Raw genomic sequence first — 24884 nt, forward strand, 5'->3', positions numbered from 1 at the left:
TGTAATCTTCTTAACAAAGATCGATTTTTTTGGATATTAAAATCGGATGGGAATTTGGAATCTAGTATTTACTCCAATTCCGTTCCAAAATAATTGGAAATCAGATCTTTCAGAATTCAGAATGAAAAATATTGTTCCAAAATCGGAAATATTCGGATATTAATCGGCGAAATTCGGAAATACCGTTACAACTCCCACCCCTAAGAAAATTCGATGAAAAACAAGTAAAAGTAGAATTAAAATCCTCGACTACATCTTATTGAATTGCAACGAAAATCTGAAAAAAAAAAAAAAAAAAAAAAAAAAAAAGAAAAAAAAAGGAAAGCTAACATAAATAAGTTCAACCATACTACCAAGATATTCAAAGACTACACATATAGATACAGTTCTGATGAAGAAAGAAACCCAATTCTTCGTTCGCTGATGTCATATACCGTTTCCGAAAGCGTAATCATCATCAAACTGAAACTCACAATTCGACACCGTTTCATTTTGTTCCTACACATCAACAAAAACACCAAAAACAAAAATGAATTTTTCGAAAAAAAAAAAAACAGGAGAGAGGTAACAAAACGAATAAAAAAAAAACCGTACCCGTTTGATCATAGCATTGACCAATTCATCCAAAGAATCGTAACTTTGAGGAACAAATCCAGCGTTCAACCTCGTTTCCTCCAAAACGAAACTATCTTCATTGGACCTCTGTCTCAATTCATTAACGGGCTTTTCAATTTCATTCTGCTGCAACAGATTCGAACCACCACTAACACTCGATCTGCCATTAACAAACCCATCCATCCTCTGGTTCGAAATCGCGTTATTCTGCCCCAAACTCCTCCCCAAGCGGGACACTATACCATTCCCAGAAATATTCGAAGAATTCAACGAACCAAAAATATTATTAGCATAATTCATGTTATGTACTTCACCACCCACTAAACCCACCCCCGAAGAAAAATCAGTGTTTAAATAAGCACCGTTCAAAGAAGCATCATTTCTTCTCGAGCCGTTGACCAGAGGTAACTGACTGTGAAAAGACTCGGTAGAAGAAAGCAACGGATTCGAAGAACCAAACGCACCACTAGCATCGAACGGCTCCGGATTAAAAGAGGCCCCATTTAATAACTCGTCGATAGCATTAAAATTCGAAGTTCCCAAAATGCCCTTACTATTATTATTAGTAGCATTCTGCTCCAAATGCGAGGGGATTCCTTGGAACAAACTCGTGTTTTGAGTTCCGAAATTCATTTTGTTAAGCGAAGCAATTGAGCTGCTCAAGTTTTGAGCTTGACTAGGCTGGAGTGGGCCCACAGATGGAGAAAGATTACGGAGGCTCACATTAGCAGAGGGGCTGTTAAGTCTGCCTAGCATTGCGTTTGTAGTAGTAGTGTAGGGAGATAAGACCACGTTTGGCAGTCTTGCACTGGATAAAGTTCGAAAATCTCCAAGCCCGTCTAGTGAACCCATGTGATGCATAAAAGGCGAATCTTTAACACCGAATGCAGCTGCCATGTGTGCTTGCTGTGATGCAGCTGAACTAATTCTCTTCAGATAAAGCCTATATTTCTGCAATAGTCAAAAAAAAAGTTAAAAGAGTTGCGTTTTTAAGATCAAAGTAAAATAAAATTTATACGAAAAAAAAACGAAAATAAAATCAGTGCCTGGAGATGGCTGGCCACGTTTTCGCGGGTAAGCCCGTCAACATTCATCAGGTCAAGAATCCTCTTCGGAACAGCCTCTGCATTCGGAAAAAAAAGACAAGATTTGTTACTGTAACGGTCTCCGTAATTAGATGAAAATAAAAGAGTTAATCGTCTTTAGTACAGCTGTGATATATCGAATTGCTAAAAAAAACTCCTCGTGTTATCAATATTAGCAAAAAGACCCTTGTAATGGATTTTTTAACACACAACCCCCATAAATGGTCATTTTTTAGGGGGGGGGGGGGGGGGGCGTTTCCAGACAATATTGAATCATAGGGATGCTGAATGCAATAATAAAAGCTCGAGTTTATTAGAAGAACTCACTTTCGATTCCCAACTGATTAACAGCTCCAACAAACTTCCTGTGAAGCTCAATAGACCAAACAACACGAGGCTTCTTCTGAGTCGAAGGGTCTTCGTCATTTTCATTATCTTCACTCTCGTCTTCATCTTCTTTTCTCTTTCTGTTAAATTTCCCGTTTTGATCTGCATTTCCTGTCGGAGATCCAAGACCTTCTCCATTGGCCTGATGAGATTTGACTTGACCGCTCGATTTTTTCGGGTTTTTGTTGTCGCATTTTTTTCTCCTCAGCACATGTTGCCATATGTTCCTCAGTTCTTCGATTCTGACTGGTTTGACCAAATAATCACACGCACCGTGCGTGACTCCTTTCATTACTAGTTTCGGGTCACCATTTGCCGACAACACTGCAATAAATAACAAAGCATCGAAACAAAATTCAAGAATCAAGAAATCTTGTTCCATTAAAAATAGAAAAAAAAAAAAAGAAAAAAAAAAGAAGAATATGGGCTTACTGATAACAGGTAGATCCATCTCGAGACCGACGTATTCTAGAAGCTTGAAACCGTCCATGTCGGGCATGTGGACATCACTTATCACGAGGTCAAATCGGTCTTTGTTTTCTCTTAACATCTTCAAAGCCATTCTTGCCTGACTTGTTGTAGTGACTGTGGATAGAATAAATATTCATTAACTCTTTTATATTGATCAAAAGAATAAAAAATCGCAACCTAGGTTAATAATGCATTTAGGAAAACAAATAAATAACGGGGACTATTTGAAACGGATAATGTATCGAAATAGACCAAACATAGGCAATTTTAGCAATAACGGGCGTATATACGATATTTATATCATCGAGAAGGCATACGAAAGGATTCGCATTAATTGCAACTGTAAGACTTTATTAATCTTGTGGAATCGTTCTTAATTGTTTTAATGCTTTATACGCACGTAGAAGCTCCAAAATTATCGAATGGTAACCGTAGATTACGATTACATACGTATTTATACATGCACTACACACTAACATACACATCGGCTCACACACGTGCACATCCAAAAACAGTAATAAAATCTACGATTACAATCAACATGAGCCTTTCATACGCATTCTCGAGCGGATTTCGATCTCCATATAGAGCAAATTCCGAATCCACCACTATAAATCGAAAGAATTTGCCAAAATTTTGAAGGTAGGGAATCGAAAAACGTTGCCAATTACAGGTTTGAAACCCTTAGCTCAAAATCGTTCGATCAACATGCAACTCGAGGGTATAAAAGTTATTGTGTATACATTTTGCATTGCTAGTGTTGTAGCTATTTTGAGGGTATAAAAGTTTCATCTTTCATATAGAATTATTTTCAAGAAAATCCTATTAAGTTTCCTAGGCACAACATAAGGCTGCAAGAATTCAATTAAAAGACCAAATCGAAATTAAAAAAAATCGGAATTGGATCGACAAAATCTACAACCTAGGGCTTGCAAGTTGCAACATTCGAAGTAATTACTAAATTAATATATCTAAAATTCAAAAAATCAGGAAAAATTCCAAAAATAAGAGGAAAAATAAAACAAAGGGATGAAAAATCACAACAACCAGTATCATATATCAAAGGCAATTGATCAAACAGTTTGCAGTCATACTGAGAACAAAAAAATATCAATCAAAGAAATTACTGAAAATTAAAAACAGAATCCAAAACTGTGTGAGAGAGAGAAACAGACCATGGTACTGGCATTTTCTGAGCAGAGTCTCCAATAACTTCAAGCAAATTGGATCATCGTCAACGGCGAGAACACGCAGACCCACCGGAAAATTATCGCCGTCGCCCCTGATCTCCTCCACCGTCATTTTTTTGGCAGCACAAAATTCAAGAAACCCAGATAAAAAAGTAGAGATCAAAGACAAAATAATCGAGTCTTTTTAACAACAAAGTCACTTTCTCGAACACTTCACCAAAAAAAAAAACCCAGATGCAGGAAAAAGAAAAAATAAAAAGCTCTCCTTTTAGTTTCAATAAGTGAAGAATTTGACTCAGATAAAGGAGAGAGAAAATCACAACGAAACACACAATACACCGTCAGTGCGTGAGAGAGAAAAAGGAGTGGACAATGACGATGATGGCCAGAGCACAGTGAGTGGTTTCAACCCAACAAAACACCAACACCAAATCGTATCAGTTTCTCTCTCTACTCTCTCTCTCTCTCTCTGCGTGCAGATTTGGTTTTGTCTTTTGCTTTCTTTTTCCCTTTGATTTGAGATTGAAAAGAAGGTGTATATATTATATATTAAAGCTGAGCGTATCCGATATATAGATACACAATATGTATACGCATTTGTGCAATGGATGTGAACAATTGAGCTTTTATGGAATAATATATTGGTTGCCTTTGTCTATAGTCTCTGCTCCTATCAACCTTTTTCCACTCTCTCTCTCTCTCTCTTCTTTCTCTCTCTTCTCTCTCTCTTACATGGAATACAAAACCATGCAAATTTAGAAACAGAAGACTTTGGGGCACGATCCAGTGTGGGTAATGCCCACTGGAAGTTAAGGTACACCCTAGCCCAGTCTGAGAATCTCTACCCTTTATTTGTGAACCATTTTCCACACGTTTTGTGTATTTTTAAACCTTAATTTGAATTTTGAAGGTTTTGGGGAAAAATTAAATGGTTGGATTGGAAATTTCGATAATGCCCCTTAATAATGATATTGCTTTGTTGAAAATTGAAATTATGGTAATTTAGTCGAGGGGTAATTTAGACATTTTCGTATAGACTTAATTTTTTTACTTTATAGAATAATCTAGTCATTTGGAATCTTGGTAATAAATTTAGGATTTAAATGCTAATTATGTTCCGATTTTCCATTTTGAATAAGCATATCCAGCAATGCAAAATTACCCCTGTGTTGAATATGGATAGATGCTAATTAATTGTGTCATCTATTTTGATAAATTGACTTTTATGCCCCCATCCAAATTCCTATACTACACGGGTTATTTATATACTACATTCGATAAAGGTTACACCCGCTATATTTTTGCTGTTGATCTACACACACCAATGTAGGTGCGTGTGTGTTTTTATGTATATAAATAGTAAAGATTTACTCGGTGTATTTAACTCGATGTAGCATAATATAAATCGAGTAAATTGAATGTTTCAGGTATCGATTGGGGTAACATGTCGAGTTTAATGTGATAATCTTTTAAATTTGGTACTAAATATTTCTACTATTTAAAATATTGAATGATGATTTAAATGCACATATTTATCAAGTTTGACTTAACGATGTAGCATAGAATAAACCGTGTAGCTATATCTTTTTAATTTTTATGTTTGAATACTTATCAGATTTATGCTACACTTGGTAAAATATATATATCGAGTATGTTATTACCGCTCATTTATACTACACGTTATTATATAATATAGAAATGTGTGTATGGTTGTAAATTTGTAGTATACCTACTAAATATAATTATTCCAAATGAATAATAAACCACATGTTAAAATTAAAAAAAAAAAGAAAAAAAAAATTACTGAAAACATGTTCAAAACCTGCACATTGGAATTGAAAGTAGAATCTAAATTGTTGATATTTGATATGAAATATATGATATTTCATTAATCTAAAAGTAATTTAACTTAGATATATAAAAAAGTTCCATTAATCATTATTCTTAGGGGTAAATCTGATAAGTCGATATTACTAGTAATCACATTAAATTTGATAATTACATTATTATATATCCAAAATTAATATGAAGTAAAAGTACGGTACGACAAATACGGCAGTCCTATATACAATTAAACCTCTATTATATAAATTAATAAAGTCGACACTAGCAAAATTATGTTATTTTAATTATCGAGCTACTAATTAAGTTACTATGTTTTCAGGAAGTCAGAATCAGAAGAATTGTTCTTTAAACGAAATTATTAATTTATCGAGATTTTTATTGTACGTCTAAATTGAGCATTTAAACCGTTTCAACATTATTCTTATGACAAGGCATTGAGAGCAATGAGCGTTTTTAATGGCTGTTAGGTTTGTAATAATCTCATAATTATTATTTATTAATTAAAATATCTCCAATAATTTGCAATCATTAATTAATTGCAAAAATTATTGGATCCAAAAACATATTTTGTACTATGCAGAGTAACATCTTTGCAAATTGCACTACTCTATAATTTTTTTTTAATTGCATCCAAATTTTTTTATAATAATAATAAATTAATTAATTAATCACAATTAAACAGGAAAACTAATCATTTGCTGCCATTATTGGTGTAAATAGTTGTGAGTCAGACTCAGTTGAATAGAAACTCAAACTCGAGCTCACTCATAACTCATAAGAGAATATTCTACGTGTAATCATTGAAATGATTATTCTATCAACTTGATCTGCTAAAATAATTTTCACTTAACTACTAATCACAAAGTAAAATGATTACTTAATTATTAAAATTCAAACCATCAATCAAGTGCTGCCATCTCAGGCCCTGGACTTGACTGCACATTCACCAAAGTCAAAGTCAACACTAAATTCCCTGCATTAAACTAAATTAAACTAATTTTGAAACCCCATAATATAATTTTTATTTTGTTGCAAAAGAGGAGTAATATTTTTTATGAAATGCTATTTACGGTTACAAAATTGCTATTTGCGGCTTTTCACAAAACCCTCCAAAACTTACCAAAAAAATTAAAAAACACACAAACTGCAAATAGCAAAAAAAAAAAAAATCAAAAATTCAAAATCAAGCTTGAAGAAGGGTTGGGCTTCGATTTTTTGATGTAATTTCGACTCTTTTATGTGTAATATGCATTGGGTAGGTCGATTTCGGAACCAATTTCATGTTAAAAAACCCTACAAATCGATTTGTAGGGCTTTTTTTTTCGCAAAAAAATGGCGTTCGTACACGCCTTGGGCGCCCATCTTGGGCGTTCGAACAATTAAAAAAAAAAAAAAATTTGCACTGGACGCCCCAAGTTGGGCTTTTACGCGTTTTTTTTGGGGGGGGGGGGGGGGGGTGATTTGGATTTTTTTGGGAAGATTTGGAGTTTTACAGAAATAAAGTGTTTTTTGTTATAAACTGCAAATAGCAATTTTCAAATCGCAAATAGCAAGTCCCTTAATTTTTAAGAAATGATTTAATTGAAATTAAATTATATATCTAATAATATGTAATCCACAATAATAAACTGCTATAAGGATTTAAGTTTTACTTTTGCCCATAATTACGTTCACGCCAAATTATTAAATCAATTAAATATTAAATAAAATTAAATAATCAATTAAATATGTTGAATCATCGTATCTAGATAGGAGACAATAGATGAGCTAAATGTACAATCCCGTTAGCGCAACGTACACTTTCCTTTGCGTGTGAAATTTAAAGATAAGAAGAAAGACAAAATAAATCAGAACATAATCTTCAGTTGTGATACCCAAACGTACAACCAGGTAAAGCTGCGCTATGGTATAAGTATAACCTTATGCCACGTGGGCCCCATCTATAAGGATGTGCTGGGGTTCCTCCACGTTTCGGTATTTGATTGGATCAGGTGAGATTCCAACTCAGGCATCGTTTTTGATAAAGACACGTCGACCGCAGGTTTATACAGATTGTGGGCCCCACAAACATGTGACACTTTTCCTAAAGGTCCAACCGTCCAAGCCCAAAAATTATTATAATTCCAAAAAATTCAAAAAAATTTAAAAACCGGAAATTTTGGATAAATCTCAAAAAAATCACATTTAGAAATTTAATTATATTTAAAATACTCATTCTGTAAAATATTTTTAAATAATCGAAATCATTTTCAGAAATCAAAATTGGATTGAAAATTGAAATTACCAAAATAATATATATATATATATATATATATATATATATATATATATATATATATATATATATATATATATATATATATATATATATATATATATATATATATATATATTGATGATGCTAATATGTAGCTCACCTAGGGTGGTGTAGAAAACGAACTGGGAGAGCAAAGCAGATCAGTAGCTTGACAACTTGATGATCCTGAGGTACCTGCGATCATAGAACACATGAACTAAGCCGGGGGTTGATCCGGCGGAAACCCCTCCGACGCTCAAGTCAGACGTGCTGATCATAGAAATAGTACAGAGAATACATATTTGTATTGCTCAGTTAATCGGACGTACCTTAATAAAATGAGTAAAACATCTATTTATATGTCGTTTATTGGGTTGGGTTTGCTTTGTTGGGCCCAAACCTTACTTGAAGGTGTTTGGGCCTCGGTGATGTTAGTCTTCGATATTGGGCTCGTAGCCCAGTAGGTAAAGAAATTATAGGCCCATTGGGTTGGCCCAATTAGGCATATCATTAAGCCCCCCACTCTCGAGTCGATGTGGGGGCCATGTTGTGATGGGTCTCAAATCGTGTCGAGAGTAAAAATTGTAGAAGTCGATCGTTGGCGTATGGCCTAATGGTATGTGAAAACGCGTTGGAGCGTGTGTCGGAGGGGCGTGAATGCGCGTTGGCGCATAGCGCGACAAGGTTGTCGCGATGTAAGTTAATTGAGTCGTCGATTTTGTCCCGCGAGGATGTAGTAGCGAATTATCTCCTCGTGGGAGTTGTCTTGTCGCGGGGTAATAGTTTTGATCGAGTTATCTCCTCGTGGGAGTTGTCTCGCGATAATGTAGTAGCACGGATCAAGTAATCTCCTCGTGGGAGTTGTCTATGGGGTAATCGAGTTGATCGAGTTACGTCTTCGTGGATGTTGTCTCACGATAATGTAGTAGCACGGAGCTAGTATTCTCCTCGTGGGAGTTGTTATTTTTCGACATTGTCAATGTTTTGACGCGTTGCTTATATGTGTTTACATATAGCCTTGTGCGTGATGTACTTGAGGAGGGGATCAGACTCTCAAGATTTTTTTTTATGGGGGTCGTGCCCCTTGTTAGACCTCGTGGGTCTTAAGTATGTTTGGACCGTGGCCACGTTTTAATGAATGACCCATCGAAAACAAGTAGATAAATTTGAGTAATCAAGCTGGCCAGGCTATATAGATTCTCATAATGTCTCTAAGTGCTTCTAGGGTTGTAATCATGCTAACTTGAGCTTGTGATTATATAGTGAATTTCGGGCGAGTTGTCTCCTCATGGGAGTTGTCTCGCGGTGAGTAATATTTATCGAGTGAGGTGGTTGCACGTGGGAGTTGGCTCCTCGTGGGAGTTATCTCGCTGAGGGTTCGTAGTACCGAGCGAGTTGGCTCCTCGTGGGAGTTGTCTCGCTGCGGGTTCGTAGTACGGAGCGAGTGGTCTCCTCGTGGGATTTTCCTCGCAAGGGGTTGTAGATCCGAGCGAGTTGTCTTCTCGTGGGAGTTGTCTCACTGCGGGATGTAGAAAGAGCGAGTTTGCTCCTCATGGGAGTTGTCTCACTGCGGGATGTAGGACAGAGCGAGTTTGCTCCTCGTGGGAGTTGTCTCGCTGCTGGTTGTAGGACCGAGTGAGTTTGCTCCTCATGGGAGTTGTCTCACTGCGGGTTCGTAGTACCGAGCGAGTTGGCTCCTCGTGGGAGTTATCTCGCTGCGAATTGTGGGACGGAGCGAGTGGTCTCCTTGTGGGAGTTATCTCGCTGTGGTTTCGTAGACCCGAGGGAGTTGGCTCCTCGTGGGAGTTGTCTCGCAACGGGTTATATGACCGAGCGAGTTATCTCCTCGTGGGAGTTGTCTCGCTACGGGTTGTAGTTCCGAGCGAGTTGGCTCCTCTTGGGCGTTGCCTCGCTACGGGTTGTAGGATGGAGCGAGTGATCTTCTCGTGGGAGTTGTCTCGCTTTGGTGTTGAGACCCGAGGAAGTTGGCTCATCGTGGGAGTTACCTCGCAACGGGTGGTAGTACTGAGCGAGTTGGCTCCTCGTGGGAGTTGTCTCGCAAGCCCCCCACTCTCGAGACGATGTGGGAGCCAAGTCGAAAGGGGTACCGGATCGTATTGAGAGTAGATAGGTGATGTAGTCTTGCGTTAATCGTTGGCATGGCGTGGAGAAATAATATATTTTTTTTATTTTCCATTTGATAGCGAACGCAATTTGGTAGGTGCGTTAAAGAGCTCGCGCAATTTGGTGGAACGCGTTGAAATTCTCGTGCGATTTGGTGAAGCGAGTCAAAATCTACGCACAATTTGGTGGAGGGCGGTGAAAGTTCCGTGCGATTTAATGGGAGCGCGCAGTCCAAGGGCGCCTTGGGAAAGCGCGCGTGCTTGAAAGCGCTGCCATTAAATTTTTTTTTTTTCCTGGCTGCTGACGCACGCGCGCGTGCTGTGCACGCGCGCACCCCTCTTTTTTTTTTTTTTTTTTTTTTTCCTGGCTGCTGACGCGCGCGCGCGTCAGCGCGTGAACTCCACGCGCGCGTGCTGTGCACGCGCGCCCCCCTCTTCCTTTTTTTTTTTTTGTTTTTTGTTTTTTGAGGTGGCGCGCGGCTCGGCTCTCGGGCGCGCGCGGCTCGGCTCGGGCGTGGCTTGGCTGCACTTCTTCAATTTTTTTTTTTCTCCCTCTTCTTCTAATTCTTCTTCTTTTACTCTTTGTTTTCTTCTTCTTGTTCTTGTATTTTTTCTTCTTTTCTTTTTTCATCTTCTTCTTTTACTCTCTTTTTTCTTCTTCTTGTTCTTGTATTTTTTCTTCTTTTCTTTTTTCATCTTCTTCTTTTTTCTTCTTATTTCTTTTTCTTGTTTCTTTTTTCTTCAACTTCTTCTTCGTTTTTTTTTTTAATTTGGTTGATATTCACCCCCTTGGGGATGTTCTATTTTTTGAGTAGGGAGATTATTCTCGTTCCTTGAGATGGGATGTGCACCCCCTTGGGGATGTTCTATTTTTTGAGTAGGGAGATTATCCTCGTTCCTTGAGATGGGATGTCACCCCCTTGGGGATGTCCTATTTTTTTGAGTAAGGAGATTATACTCGTCTCTTGAGATGTGATGTAAACCCACTTGGGGTTGAAAAGTAAGGGTGATGCCCAACCTTAAGATGGGGATAACTGCCCACTGTAGGATGAGGCGCTCGAGACCTATGGTCTGAGGTGGATGCGCACGATTGTGCCATTGGTTCGCGCGTGCGCGTCAGACCCTTTTTTCTGTTTTTGTAGTAGGGATGTGAAACACTTGATGGGATGTGAAACCCCTTGGGGTTGAAAGGTAAGTGGATGTACCACCCTTGATGAGATGCCCAACTTTAGGATGGGATAGCCCCCCATTTAAGATGAGGCGATCACGAACCACTGGGGTGAGATGCCCAACCTTGGCGCTATATGGTGCCACTGATTCAGTGGCAGCACGAGTTGAATCTTCCGTGATCATACGCTGAAGGTCTTCTTCGGTTATCTGAACCGTTCGAGAAGTAAGTAGAAATTGATTATGTTGAGGACCCAGTGGGACCTCACGAGGAGGAGCGTTGGCTCCTACTATGACGATGTATGGTGCCACTGCTTCAGTGGTAGCACAAGTTGAAGCTTCCGCGATTATACGCTGAAGGTCCTTATCGGTTATCTGAACCGTTCGAGGGGGGCGGAAGTAGACCCCCAGAGAGTCGATGACCCATGGCGAATGAAATGTTTTGGGGGCACTGTGAACCCCCAGGGAGTCGATAACCCTTGGCGAACGAAATATTTTGGGGGCAGATGTAAGCCCCCAGGGAGTCGATAACCCTTGGCGAACGAAATGTTTTGGGGGCAGATGTGAGCCCCTAGGGAGTCGATAACCCTTGACGAGCGAAATGTTTTGGGGGCAGATGTGAGCCCCCAGAGAGTCGATAACCCTTTCTAGTGTTGAAGGGCCTCCTCGGTTATTTGAACCATTCGAGGAGCAGGGAGTGGTGGATCGGCGAGTGGTGGGTCCCGAGGGGGGATCACCTAAACCTCGCGAGGCGGATCCATGGGATGGGGAGGAGGTGGCAAGCCAGAGCCTCCACGAGGTGGAAGGTCGTTAGCTGTGTCATTTTCTCTCTGAGCAGACGCCTCAGGAGGATCTTGTTGGCTACGTGATCTGGTTTGCATCGTTCCCACAGACGGCGCCAAAATGATGATGCTAATATGTAGCTCACCTAGGGTGGTGTAGAAAACGAACTGGGAGAGCAAAGCAGATCAGTAGCTTGACAACTTGATGATCCTGAGGTACCTGCGATCATAGAACACATGAACTAAGCCGGGGGTTGATCCGGCGGAAACCCCTCCGACGCTCAAGTCAGACGTGCTGATCATAGAAATAGTCCAGAGAATACATATTTGTATTGCTCAGTTAATCGGACGTACCTTAATAAAATGAGTAAAACCTCTATTTATATGTCGTTTATTGGGTTGGGTTTGCTTTGTTGGGCCCAAACCTTATTTGAAGGTGTTTGGGCCTCGGTGATGTTAGTCTTCGATATTGGGCTCGTAGCCCAGTAGGTAAAGAAATTATAGGCCCATTGGGTTGGCCCAATTAGGCATAAACATTTCCGATTGGAATCAGAATGTCAAAAATCGGAATGGAAGTATTTGCTCCAAAGTCGAAACATTTCCGATTGGAATCGGCGAAAATTCCGTTTCGCTGCACTCCTACTAATGGTAAACTCTATAATATTGTTCCCAAATGAGAAATTATTTGAGGGGAAGAGTGGACTTGGATCAAAAAAGAGTAGGATTGCCACTTGGCATCATGTGAATGGAGGATACATTATACACATCCCTACTAATCAGGATTTGACATTTTGTAAAGATCACAAGGTGAGAGAGTTGACTTCTCCAATAATATTTGCGTAAGTTTACATACATTGTACATGCAAAAAAAAAAAACCCTGAAAACAAGTCAAGTAAACCTAGAAAAAATTCACATAAATGTTTGAGCATCATAACAAAGTGCACGGTCAGGAGCCAAATTCCGATAACCGATAAACGATAAACGAGAGAAAAAATAATTCCTCCAGAAAAAGATTTATTGATAATCTACTGCACTAAATAAGAATAAAGCTCCCAGAATATTCTAAACCGTTTGATCATACGCAATCTCTGTTTCGCTCTCAGAAGGTTCTAAACCGACACTTGAAGAAGAAGAATAAAAGGGGGGTATTATTTAAATTCATTCCGCCGAGTGAAGCAATGCAGTTAGTTGCTCAAGCTCTGAGCTTGGCTCGGCTGGACAGTTGCTGAATACGGAGATAAGGCCACGTTTGGCAACGTTTGAATTTCTCTAAGTCTTCTTAGATAAAGCTTATACATCTGCAATCGTAAAAAGAAGTTAAAAGAGTTAGATATATATACAACTTCTCATCCATTATTAAGTCACGTAAATATAAAAAATAAACCTATCAGAAGGAAAATAAAAAATTAGTGCCTTGAGATGTATCGCCAAGATTTCTTGGGTAAGCCCATCAACGTTCATCAGGTCAAGAATTTGTTCGGGAATAGCTACTGCGTTCGAGGAAAAAGACAAAATGTGATATCTAACGGGCCCCGTAATTAGATGAAAAAAACAAGCAAACACGGGTTTATTTATTTATTCATTTATTTATTTATTTATTATTATTATTATTATTAGACTCACCTTCGATTCCCAAAATATTAATGGCTTCAACGAACTTTTTGTGAAACTCTACCGTCCAGATGAACCGAGGCTTGTTCTGTCTTGAAGGGTCGTTGCAATTATTTTCGTTTTCTTCACCGTTGTTCTGTATTGAAGGGTCTTTGCAATCATTTTCGTTTTCTTCACCGTCTTTTCTATTTCCATTAAATAGCACTTCCGGAGATTTAACTTGATCACTGGATTTCGTCTGGTTGTTTGGATCACAGTTTTTCCTCCTGAGCAGGTGTTTCCATATATTCCTCACTTCTTCAATTCGGATGGGTTTTACCAAATAATCGCAAGCACCGCGTGTAATCCCTTTCACTATTAGTTTGGGATCACCATTTGCCGACAACACTGTAATATATAATAATAACAAAGCATCAAAAAACAAAACCGAAAGATTGAACACCTAGCTAAGAGTATATTTATAAAATTCAAGAATCAAGAACCTAAAAGAGTATCGAGGCTTACGTGGTGTTGACCCTATATATATATATATATATATATATATATATATATATATAAAGGGGATGAAGAAATGAAAAAAAAAAAATATATATATATATATATATATATATATATATATATATATATATATAAAGGGGATGAAGAAATGAAAAAAAAGAATACGAACTTACTAACAACAGGTATATCCAATTCAAGACCAAGCTCCAAAAGCTTAAAACCATCAATGTCGGGCATATGCACGTCAGTGATAACAAGGTCAAATCTGTATTTGTTTTCGCTTAACATCTCCATAGCCATTTTCGCCTGACTCATCGCAGCGACTGTACATGGAAATAAATTTTTTTTTTTTGTTACGAAAAGAGTGGATTTTAGTACTTCAAGTAAATATTCGCAAAAGCAAGGCTCTAAATTCAACAACATGATACATTAGACCACAGTTTAGAGTCTGGAAGTAGATATTAATCAAAATAATTAAAATCGAACCCTACACTAACCAAAATTTGACCTTGTTAGGCAAAAAAAAAAAAGAACGACAAGACATATTTGAAAGAGGCAGTACTGTATGTAAATAGCGAAAACATTAGCACTTAACGAGTGTATACACAAAAATTTATACGCTCAAGAATCCGTAAGAAAAAGACTCGCATTAACTGCAACAATAAACTCTATTAACTCTTTGGATGTGTTCTTAAATCTTAATTGTTTAATGCCCAATATCTTGCTACGTACGTACAACAAGCTCTTATTCTTACAGAAAAATCGTCTAAATCTTTAGCATAACTGCAAGCAGGGGCGGACCCAAGGCTTCTGTTGGGGGGGCACCCGCCCCTGCAGAAAAATTTTTTTTTACCTTTTTTTTTTAATATTTTGGCTTATTTATGTATTAATTTTTACACTTTAGCCCCCCCAAAGTTAAAATTTTATACCATTTAACCCCAAAACTTTTTTTTCGCCCCCCCACCCAAAACCCCCTGGGTCCGCCTCTGACTGCAAGCACAATTACACAAACTAAGAAGCATACTGAATTTGGGCTAAAAGAAAGAAAACGAACAAAAGAATATAATCACATTGAATAAGTTAAAAAATCCTATAAAATTTTCGACATATCGAATGGAACAACGATTGTGCTTCCATTAACATGCATCGTGATTCGTGAGAGTATAAAATATTGTGTATACATTTTGGATTGCATGTGTTTTCAAACGTAACAAATATTAGGGCTGCTTTAGTTTAGCATGTTTTTCTAATCAGTGTTTTACCTTTTATCAAACAAACATTTGATCAAACAGTTTGCAGGCATATTGAAAACTAAAAAGTAAAACAGAGAATCAATTCAGAAAAAAACAGACCATGGTACTGGCATTGTCTGAGCAGAGTCTCCAATAACTTCAAGCTAATTGGGTCATCGTCAACGGCGAGAACACGCAGCCCCACCGGAAAATTATCGCCGTTGCCCCTGATTTCCTCCACAGTCATTTTTTTTTGCAGACCAGTGATGAGATAAAAGGCTATATTATTATACTAAAGCATATGATACATACGAGAGAGAGAGAGATATGCATCTGCCTCATGGAAAGCTTAAATGGTTATTTGGAAAGAAAATGGTTGAAAATTGAAATTATGTAATTTACTTGGGGGTAGTTTGGTCTTTTCTGCATAGAATTAATATTTTTTACCATAGAACAATCCAGTAACTATAGAAAATCTAGTCATCGGAATCTTTGGTAATAAATTTAGTATTGGAATTTTTTAATTTTGGTAAAACATATTTCCTACTATTTAAAATATTGAATTGATTTAATTTTATTGCATGTATTTATCAATTTGTTTAACCTAATGGTATCATCAATAATCGATATATCTTCAAGTCGAGTCAAATTTATGTTACACTTGGTACAATATATTAACCTAAGTTTCCGTACATTGTACAGTAAAATCTTGTTTAATTAATATATTTTTTTTAGTATTGTTAAATTAATATTTCGCTAAATTCATAGGATTCGACTGGTCCAACTGTATTAATTCATAAATGTTTAACTGTATACCTAAAATATAGCCTAAAAACAAGACAAGAAAAAAACCTAGAAAAAAATCACTATCTACATTCTACTAGATGTACACAGATTGTATATCTACACAAAGATATTATCATATAAAACGTTTGAACATCATAACAAATACAATTCCACGTGTCAGAGTCAAGAGCCAAGAAAGGATGAACAAGTGAAAAAAAAAAATCAATTTTTTTCTTTCTTAAAATAATAATCTATTTCACTAAATTTTTCGACAATCCTACAAAAGAATAAGAACAGAGCAGTTATCATTTGCCGAATCTCAAGCATTTGTTGTGTTTGGCTTCTGTTATAGACGGGGCGGGGCCCGCACGGGCCTTGCCCCTTTTCGAGAACGAGAGCTTCTCCATTGCGTTTACGAATTTCCGCAAGTGCTTAATGTATTCCGGAAACGTTTCGAGATTACAATGCCCTCCACCTTGGACCCACAACGGGTCGTATTTCTCCTTCGCCAGCTCCCATAGTCTCTTCCCGTGTGACCAGTCAACAATGTCGTCGTTCGTACCCTAAAAAATACACATTTAAAAAAAATAAAAAATAAAATAAATTACCATTAAGAGAAGAATATGCACAATCTAATCAAATTATAGGTTCGTTTAAACAAATATTAGTACGAAAAATAACGAGACATTGATATAAAAATGGATTAAGTCAGGAACAACGCTACGAAATCCTTACGGTTGACATTTACTATTGATTGTGATTGCAGCATAAATCGAAAGGCGTTGGTTGTATAAACGACTACAGGGGGCCATGGCCCCTCTCGTTGTGTCTAAAAAAACGTATATTGTATTTTGGGTTTATTGCATTTAACACCCCTGTGTTTACTCTAATTGTTAAAAAACTCTTCGTGTTATAAATATTAGCAGAACCCTTATATAATTCAATTTTACTAGCAAACTACCCCCTAAAAACGCAACATTTAAGGGGTTGCGTGCTAAAAAAATTGCATCATAGGGTGTTTTTCGCTAATATTTATAACACGAGTTTTTTAGCAATTTGCAAAATGTAGAATTGTTCACAAGTAACAGATTTTCTTACATGTATGACTAGAACAGGGCAGCTGACGCTCCGTATTTTGTCTATGTTCTGAAAAATAACAGACGTACATTTTCAATTAGAGACGACCGTTTATAATATATTAATTACTATCGGAAAAAAAAAAAGCGAAAAAGAGATGCAAGTATTTTTTGTAATTAAACTTACTTTAAAAATGTCGAACCAGAATGTCATCTTAACATTGTACAAAACTCGTATGCCTGAAAGAATTGCGCTATGTAGAACTATAGCTCTCAACCTCGGAAAACGAGAAGCAAGATGCAACGTGGGCCCGCTCCCAACGGATTGTCCGTACAGAATCACATCCTCTTGCTTGATACTGTACTCGCTCTTCAGGCAGTTATATACTGCCTCGATATCGTAGTACGTGTTCAACTCAGATGGCTGTAATAACCATCAAATAACTTCATCAGCAAAATATTAGGAGACGATCGTAATTTTTTTTTTTTTTAAATTACTTCAATACCGAATCGGGAATTTTTTCTCACCTTACCGGTAGATGCTCCGTATCCAGAATAATCATAGCTGCAATGTAGTTAAAGAAAATCTGAATGTTTATTAATTATGAACGAGAAGAAACTCTCGGTGTTCGTGTTCGTGTTTTGAATAACAGAGAAAAATTCCTAATCCGGTATTTTTTTTCCGGTTAATAATTAATTGTCTACTAATTCGCATACTACTAGTCGAGATATTCGGCGCGAATTCTACTAAATCACAAACAACCCTCAAAACATCAATTCAATCACAATGTGCCTCAAAAACCAACAAATCCAGCTGAATTATAACAAAATAAAAAATTCCTAATTCGGTTAATAATAATCAATTGTCTACTTATTCGCATACTATTAGTCGAGATATTCGGCTCGAATTCTACTAAATCACAATTCAAGCATCAAAAAACCAACAAATCCAGCTGAATTAAAAACAACAATTACGAAATTGCCATAAAATAGAGAGAGAGAGAGAGAGAGAGAGAGAGAGAGAGAGAATGAACCTCATAATGTTGACACGTAGATGTGCTCTGAGCTCGATGAAGAGCTCCTGCATTTGACCTAAATCGGCGGCGTTGCCATGGGAGTACAATATGGTGAACCTGCCGGAAGGATGTTTCCAGAAGGTGGCCACGATTTTATTACCTCCTTTCGTCTCGAGAAGATGAACGTCGACGTTTTTGTCCGCCGTCAATCCGCTCATCAGCAACCGCCCATCCTCGTCGTCGTCTCTGTACACGTCGTACGTCGGCGGGTCCGGCGGAAAAAATGCGAACTTTGCCGCCACGCTCGAGGTCACATTTCCCATTTATTTATCTATTTATTAGCCCAACAACAAACCCCCCTTTCTTCCTTTTCCCAATATTCAACATGAAAGTACGGAAATTCAAGCTATTCCGGCATGATTTTTTTTTTTCTTTTTTTCCTGGGATTTTGAGAATATGGGACCTCGTTTTCCCCCCTTTTATTTATTTATTTATTTTTCTTCTTTCTTGTTGTGGTTTGATTGTTGGGTTTTTGTTTTCCTTCTTCTCTGTTTTTTTTTTTTTGTTTTTGGAATTTTGTGCTGGTGACAATGGGGGAAATGGGAAGATCCGATCTAAGCGGAAGATGGAGACAGGGGAATTAAAAAGAAACGAATTGTGTTTTTGTGTTTGTGTTGCATGTTTGTTGGGTTTTTTTTTTTCTTTTTCTTTTTTGTTTTTGTTTTTGTTTTTTGGTATTTGTTTATGGGATGAGTTGTAAAATTGTAATAAAGAAATGAGTCAGTGTTAATGTATGGTTCTTAGTTATGGACCCCCATTATCTATGAGTAATGTGAAATCTCCTTTTTGCCCTCGATTCCTTTGTTGTGATATCACAAGAATTATTATGCCTAAATTTTGGTGGGAGTTTAATTTGTTAATCAAGTGGTTAAATCTATGACAATTGGAGTTATAATGATTACGAAGAGTTTTTATAATATGCCATTGGCCAAATTACGGCCACTCCTGATATATGACCAAATTATGAATAAACCCATCTTGTTTGGGTAATTACAGTCATTATTTCTTTTAAATATTTTTACATAAAATTTATGTAATTCGGTTATTTACCGAACCAAATAGTATATTTAGTTTGCTAAATGGTATGAAATATTGGCGTACCGAAATTTCGGTTCGGTTTTACCGAATTAACATCCCTAAATTTACCTCGGGATGGGTCTTTTCATAATATAATACATAGTTAAGGGGGTAACTGCAGTTACCCAAACAAGAGGGAGTTTTTTGTAATTTGACCATAACTCAGGGGTGGCCGTAATTTGACCTATGCAATTAGACCATTACTCTTTCTTGATTCATAGTTTATTGCACATTTCTTGTTGATTATACTTTATATTATTAACCATTGGTGTTCTTGTGAGCTGTTAAGATATATTTCTATTTTTTTAGAAATTACAAAATAACTCATAAGGTGTCCGACAAGTGTCCTCGAGTGTCGGACACAAAATGTGTTCGAAACGCGAAAACATTAAGCCGCTGAAGTTTCCACGCTACATAAGCTCTACATGATAATGATACTGAAATCTCTCATATAATTAGTTTTAGTGAGAAATTGATGATCGGGTTGAAATTTTTACACTACGACTGCCAGTACTCGTTCCTTAGACAATTGCACCAACTTACCTCCCTAAAACTAGCCACTTTGAGCTATACTAGTAAGGCCAATCATATGTATACATATAAAATAGGTTTTTGTTTTTTATAAAGTGCAATGCAATATACAAAAAGGAAGAACGTGGCACAATTCTATAATAATTTAACAAACCAAATTGAACACAACAAGAATCTTCTGGAATTTGGATATAATTGAGATTTCACATCTATCAAAGTCCAAAGCAATTAAAAGAGAGAGAGAAAGACAAAAGAAAGATTAAAAAACAGGTTGGTAGATGTCTTTAATAAAGAAAGGTTAAAGAATGGATCTTGGGGAGAATGAATAATGGACGGCTAAGATTCGGTCAAAGGCTGCTATAGATCTATAATAGATAGAGAGAGAATTACAGAATGACTTGTCAGATGACTTGTCAGAATCAGACATTCCCTCTTTGTTTTAGCCCTAACTGTTTACATTATTTGACTGTTCCTTGACCCAATTGCCTAATTTATTCAAGAAAATTAGATAAGAAAAATACACCACAATTAACCCTGGTAAATCCTGAACCTAATTCAAGTTTAACTATGACTTTGATGAAATATTGAGTCTTATCCTAAATACCAAATGCGATCTATAATAGAGAGAGAGAGAGAGGCAGAAATTAAATTGATGACAAGACACTGAATAACAACAAAAACCCCACTGGCATTATTAAATAAATAAGCATATGTTGATTTGTTCACAAACAGTGGGTTTGGCCCTACCAAATTAAGAAGCCATCACTATCAATGACAACTTTGCACATCTCTTTGTGTGTCATTGCATAACCAAACCATACCAAACAAAAATATGTGGGGGCTATCTGCAATTACTCTTTTTCTCTCTCCTCAAATCTTCAGAGAGAGAGAGAGAGAGAGAGTAGTTTAAAGGAGAAGACTGAGTCAAAAAAGCCAGCCAAGGAATGCTTGGGAGTTGATGCACACCAACAAAAGCTAGTACCTATTTAATAAAACTAAACATGAAACATGCATACCCCTACCAAATTATTATTATTATTATTAAAAAAAAAAAGGAGTCAAACATAAAAAAAAGAAACACATAATTATTTTACTTGCAGTTGCAGACTGCCCTGCTTCAGTTTCAATAACATCAAGTAGTTTAGATAAAGTCTACAATAATTACTCATCATTTTTATATCAGTTCTCTTTTCTGTAGGGGTGGGGTGGGGGGTGGGGGGTGTTGCTAATTTTCTAATCATAAATGCAAGTATAGCAAGATAAACAAGTGCAGCTTGGTCACAGAATTGAGCAATAACTTAGTTAGAGCTGGACTTCATGCCTAACTCATCATCAAATAGTTCATGTACTTGCTCTAGTAGAAGACCCCCAAGAAAAACAATCACAACCATGATCACATAATAATAAACTTACGAAGAATTACGTGCATATACAAAAATGATTTCCCTAAACCTCGATGTATGTGCCGTTTCCAGTAATGCCGTTTATATAAATAATTGTAATATTCCGTATAAGTAGGAAATGAGCGTTCTTGTTCCCTAAATTAGTACACGTCTTCTCTTAAATCAAATATCAACCGTTAGCCCAAGAAACAACTAATGACCTGACTCAAGCAACATCGTTCCGAGGCTCAACCTTAAATCTGCTCTCTGCAGCTCAATTAAATAATCACATGGTTTTATTTTTGCCAGTTTATCGGTAAAACCAAAACGATACATCCTTAACATGTTCCCTAGTATCTTACATCGAAAAACATCTTTCTAGTAAATAGATGTCAGTATACTAGGATTGCTAAGATCACAAACAGTTATACAACACCAAACAATAGAGGGTAGTACTATAGCTTAGCTCCTTTGCTAAATAGTATAAACTCGTTTTCGACTATGACCTTGTCTTCCATGACTAAAACCCAAGTCTCAGAAATTTTCTCCAAACTCCCATCTAATATGTCAACAACTGTAAATACTCGAAGGGTCCCACCAAAATTCGATGTCATGGCTGAGGTATTATCAGAGCTAGAGCTTACTTGTTCGTTGCCAATCGTTTTAACTCTTGGAACAATAGCCCCGTTCAGGTATATGGTTCTGTCGTCCCGAACCACTATCATTTTACGAAGACCATTCCCAAATGCCAGACCTTTATGCATGTGACCAAACACTACCAACTTGATAGACAAGTTGGTCGTTTGTTTTAGGTAGGATATTGCATGTGCTAAATCTGCATATAAATTGCTTTATTTATTTATAATCATAGACCAAAAAAATTTCAGAGTGTCCGCATATCAAAACCATGTTTGCATGTATATACACGAATAGAGAAACAAAGATTCAGAATTACCAGGATCGCCATGGTCACCGCCTTCACGAACAAAATCTTTTCCGCATATATCGTCTACATTGGAACCGAGGCCTGCATGAATCACAATTCTGATTATATACAGATATCTCTCTGAAGTACAATGTAAACAAAGCAGATTTTCTTCACAAATTGATACCTGTGGGCCCGTTATGCGCAAGACATATAACTGAGTGGTCATCAGGGGTTCCTAAAGCAGCTTTGTGAATCTTCTCTGTGCTTTCATTCATATCATGGACACCGTATCTAGGAAAATAATTGCAACATGGATAATTTGGATATAGTCCAGACCATATTATATGATTTTCTTTAACTACAAATTTTGAAAAAATAAAATTATGTGATTTGTTATTGTAAGATACAAATGTTTTTTAATACCTCTTATAAGAATATACAACTTTCTTCCTAAAATATTAATCGATCAAAACAAACTGGAGGCTTAATAAAATATATTCCATTTAAAAGATTTAGAAATTTATTTACAAGATTTAGAGGTTTATAATCTTAATTTACTTGATAAGCACTTCAATCAATCTTTTCTTTTTATATGAATCTTCAATTTTCTTTTAACAAATAACACATTCCCATGTCTTTTAAATGTACGATGATGCCAGAGTGCAGCATAAAAAATATTAAAAAATGACATTTTAAAGATAACTAACCTAGAAATAAGAAGTTTCTTCCGAAACATATGCTCACCACCACATGAAAATGGCCGTCCACCAACTACACTCAACTTCAGATTTGGAAAATCCATCCGTCGATATCCAACATGCTCATCACCAAGTCTGATTATCCACACAATGTTCCATGATAGTGAGAATTTTAGTGAAGCATATTGTATAAAACCTATGAAATTTAAAAACGGATGCAAAGCCAAAAACACGAGAAAAACTGCAGATACTTAAAATTTTAGAGAAAAAAATATAGGATCAGAACTTACGATTCAAGCTGCAGTTGAACACCATCCTTTTCCCTGCATTAAATTGCTGTCACAATCACAACAAACATACTACATATATACAATGGATTGAAGCGAATCACTGTAAATAGGAGGCAAATAGGAGGATCATTTTTTCTTCTTTTTAAGGTACACGAGTTGGACAAGACAAAGGTATCCAGCGAAGCAAAGATAATTATAAGTTACAACCTTCAATGAAACTAAAGTGAAATTTTAATTGCTTATACTTTCTCCTTCGACAAATGAATTTCCCGATAAGCAGTGGCACATAGTTTTCAAGTAATTATTTCCATTAAATACAACGACTAAACATTATTGTGAAATCCCATCATATATACCAAGTGAATATATCGGAGCAAATTAACATATTAAAACGACCCGATTTACTAATTACTTCAGATAATCATACATCAGTTACGCTTACTTCGTAGAGAACTTCTGGGTTCTCCAGGCATCATGGTTCCCCAAAATGATTGCTTTTGGAAAATCGAGATTCGAAATGCTTCGAACAAGATCAACATTCTCATTACCAAAATCACCTGAACAAACTCCAACACGATAATAAGCAAAACAAAATAAGCTGACACAAATGCCGAATCCATAGATAAATAGTACAGAAGGTCGGGAACAAAGACCTGCCTGTAAACAGCACCAGATCCGGCTGCATTTCCCCAGAAACACAAATTACAAAAAAAATATAAGAAACGACAGAGAGCAACAATTGTGAAACGTAGACAATTGAATCGAATAAGGCGATCTACATTTTGAATACAACAGTTATACTTATATTGGCAAAAAAAAAAAGGAATAAAATTCCTACTCATTTGTATGATAAGAGCTCAATTAGTCCTTATTACACTGTCTAATTTTCAAAATTAGGATAGCTAAACTTTGTTTTCACAAATCAAATCGAATACGAATTTCACCCCGCTCGTTAAAACAAGCTACATCATCTGTAAACATTTGACATAAAAAAAACATGCGTTTGTTCTGTCGATAACGGAAGTGGAAATTCCCAATACAAAAATGAAGCACGAAACTGGCAAGAGTAAATTGAATTAACACAAACAAATGTAGAGAGAGAAAACGAAACCTTCAACAGCTGCAGAGCTTTGGTATCCTCTTGTAGATTCCAGTCGTCATGCTTCAGAATAAATTAAAAAATAAACGCAGAAAATCGAAATTAATTAACATCTACCCAAATTAAAAACATGTATAAACGGAGAGAGAGAGGGGGTAGGGTTGCTCACAACGTCTCCAACAATGGCGATTCGAACGGAGGTAGCCATACGAACGTTACAGGAAGTAAGGAGTCCGGAAGGCGGCGGAGAGGAGGAGATTGCACAGCGAAAAGGTGGCGCGTGTAACCACGTCGAACCGCTCAGCATTAATCTATTGAGGGTTTATTTTGACTCTACTGACTACGTGCCAAGCGCTTTCTATAACTCGCCCGGTCTAACACTTATTATTTTCTTTTTTTAAAGACCGGTCTAACACTAATTAATTTTCTTTTTTTTTTAATGACTTGGTTAACATAGTTGATTTTCTTTTTTATTTTTTCTTTCTTAATGGTGGTTAACATAATTGATTTTAGAAGTGCTTAAATTTCATAATAATCCCATAAATATTACGCATTAATCGCTTACTTTTCAATTTTACCCTTATTAACTCTACAGCACTCTTCATGTATTAATTAATAAACAAGGGTATTTTGGTCCA

General features: G+C 36.7%; 4 protein-coding genes across 5 annotated transcripts; all 4 read right to left on the reverse strand.

Moving 5' to 3' along the window:
* Positions 1-131: 131 nt before the first annotated feature.
* Positions 132-4570, reverse strand: LOC105964165 (two-component response regulator ORR24). The gene is made up of 6 exons (XM_012988681.2): positions 3734-4570; positions 2520-2672; positions 2028-2411; positions 1662-1738; positions 595-1566; positions 132-498 (listed from the first exon to the last, which is right to left on the reverse strand). The coding sequence occupies exons 1-6, from the start codon at positions 3858-3860 to the stop codon at positions 427-429; spliced, it is 1785 nt and encodes a 594-aa protein (XP_012844135.2). The 5' UTR covers positions 3861-4570; the 3' UTR covers positions 132-426.
* Positions 4571-12769: 8199 nt separating this feature from the next.
* On the reverse strand, positions 12770-15949 carry LOC105964167 (two-component response regulator ORR24). 2 transcript variants are annotated; one of them, XM_012988683.2, is made up of 5 exons: positions 15424-15949; positions 14245-14394; positions 13586-13960; positions 13376-13452; positions 12770-13260 (listed from the first exon to the last, which is right to left on the reverse strand). In XM_012988683.2, the coding sequence occupies exons 1-5, from the start codon at positions 15548-15550 to the stop codon at positions 13147-13149; spliced, it is 843 nt and encodes a 280-aa protein (XP_012844137.2). In that variant the 5' UTR covers positions 15551-15949; the 3' UTR covers positions 12770-13146. The 2 variants fall into 2 exon arrangements, with proteins under 2 accessions (XP_012844137.2, XP_012844140.2); XM_012988686.2 differs by having other exon boundaries at positions 13105-13260; positions 13347-13452; positions 15424-15623.
* A 249-nt stretch (positions 15950-16198) lies between these two features.
* LOC105964166 (uncharacterized) lies at positions 16199-18957 on the reverse strand. The gene is made up of 5 exons (XM_012988682.2): positions 18200-18957; positions 17694-17730; positions 17353-17589; positions 17188-17235; positions 16199-16652 (listed from the first exon to the last, which is right to left on the reverse strand). The coding sequence occupies exons 1-5, from the start codon at positions 18502-18504 to the stop codon at positions 16395-16397; spliced, it is 885 nt and encodes a 294-aa protein (XP_012844136.1). The 5' UTR covers positions 18505-18957; the 3' UTR covers positions 16199-16394.
* Positions 18958-21479: 2522 nt separating this feature from the next.
* Positions 21480-24594, reverse strand: LOC105964168 (Calcineurin-like metallo-phosphoesterase superfamily protein). The gene is made up of 9 exons (XM_012988687.2): positions 24416-24594; positions 24259-24309; positions 23805-23826; positions 23590-23704; positions 23148-23180; positions 22867-22992; positions 22344-22450; positions 22187-22258; positions 21480-22066 (listed from the first exon to the last, which is right to left on the reverse strand). The coding sequence occupies exons 1-9, from the start codon at positions 24551-24553 to the stop codon at positions 21687-21689; spliced, it is 1044 nt and encodes a 347-aa protein (XP_012844141.2). The 5' UTR covers positions 24554-24594; the 3' UTR covers positions 21480-21686.
* Between the last annotated feature and the right edge of the window lie 290 nt (positions 24595-24884).

The sequence above is a fragment of the Erythranthe guttata genome, chromosome 11, assembly GCF_056151865.1.
Source record: "Erythranthe guttata isolate IM_541 chromosome 11, IM_541, whole genome shotgun sequence".
Lineage (NCBI taxonomy): Eukaryota > Viridiplantae > Streptophyta > Magnoliopsida > Lamiales > Phrymaceae > Erythranthe > Erythranthe guttata.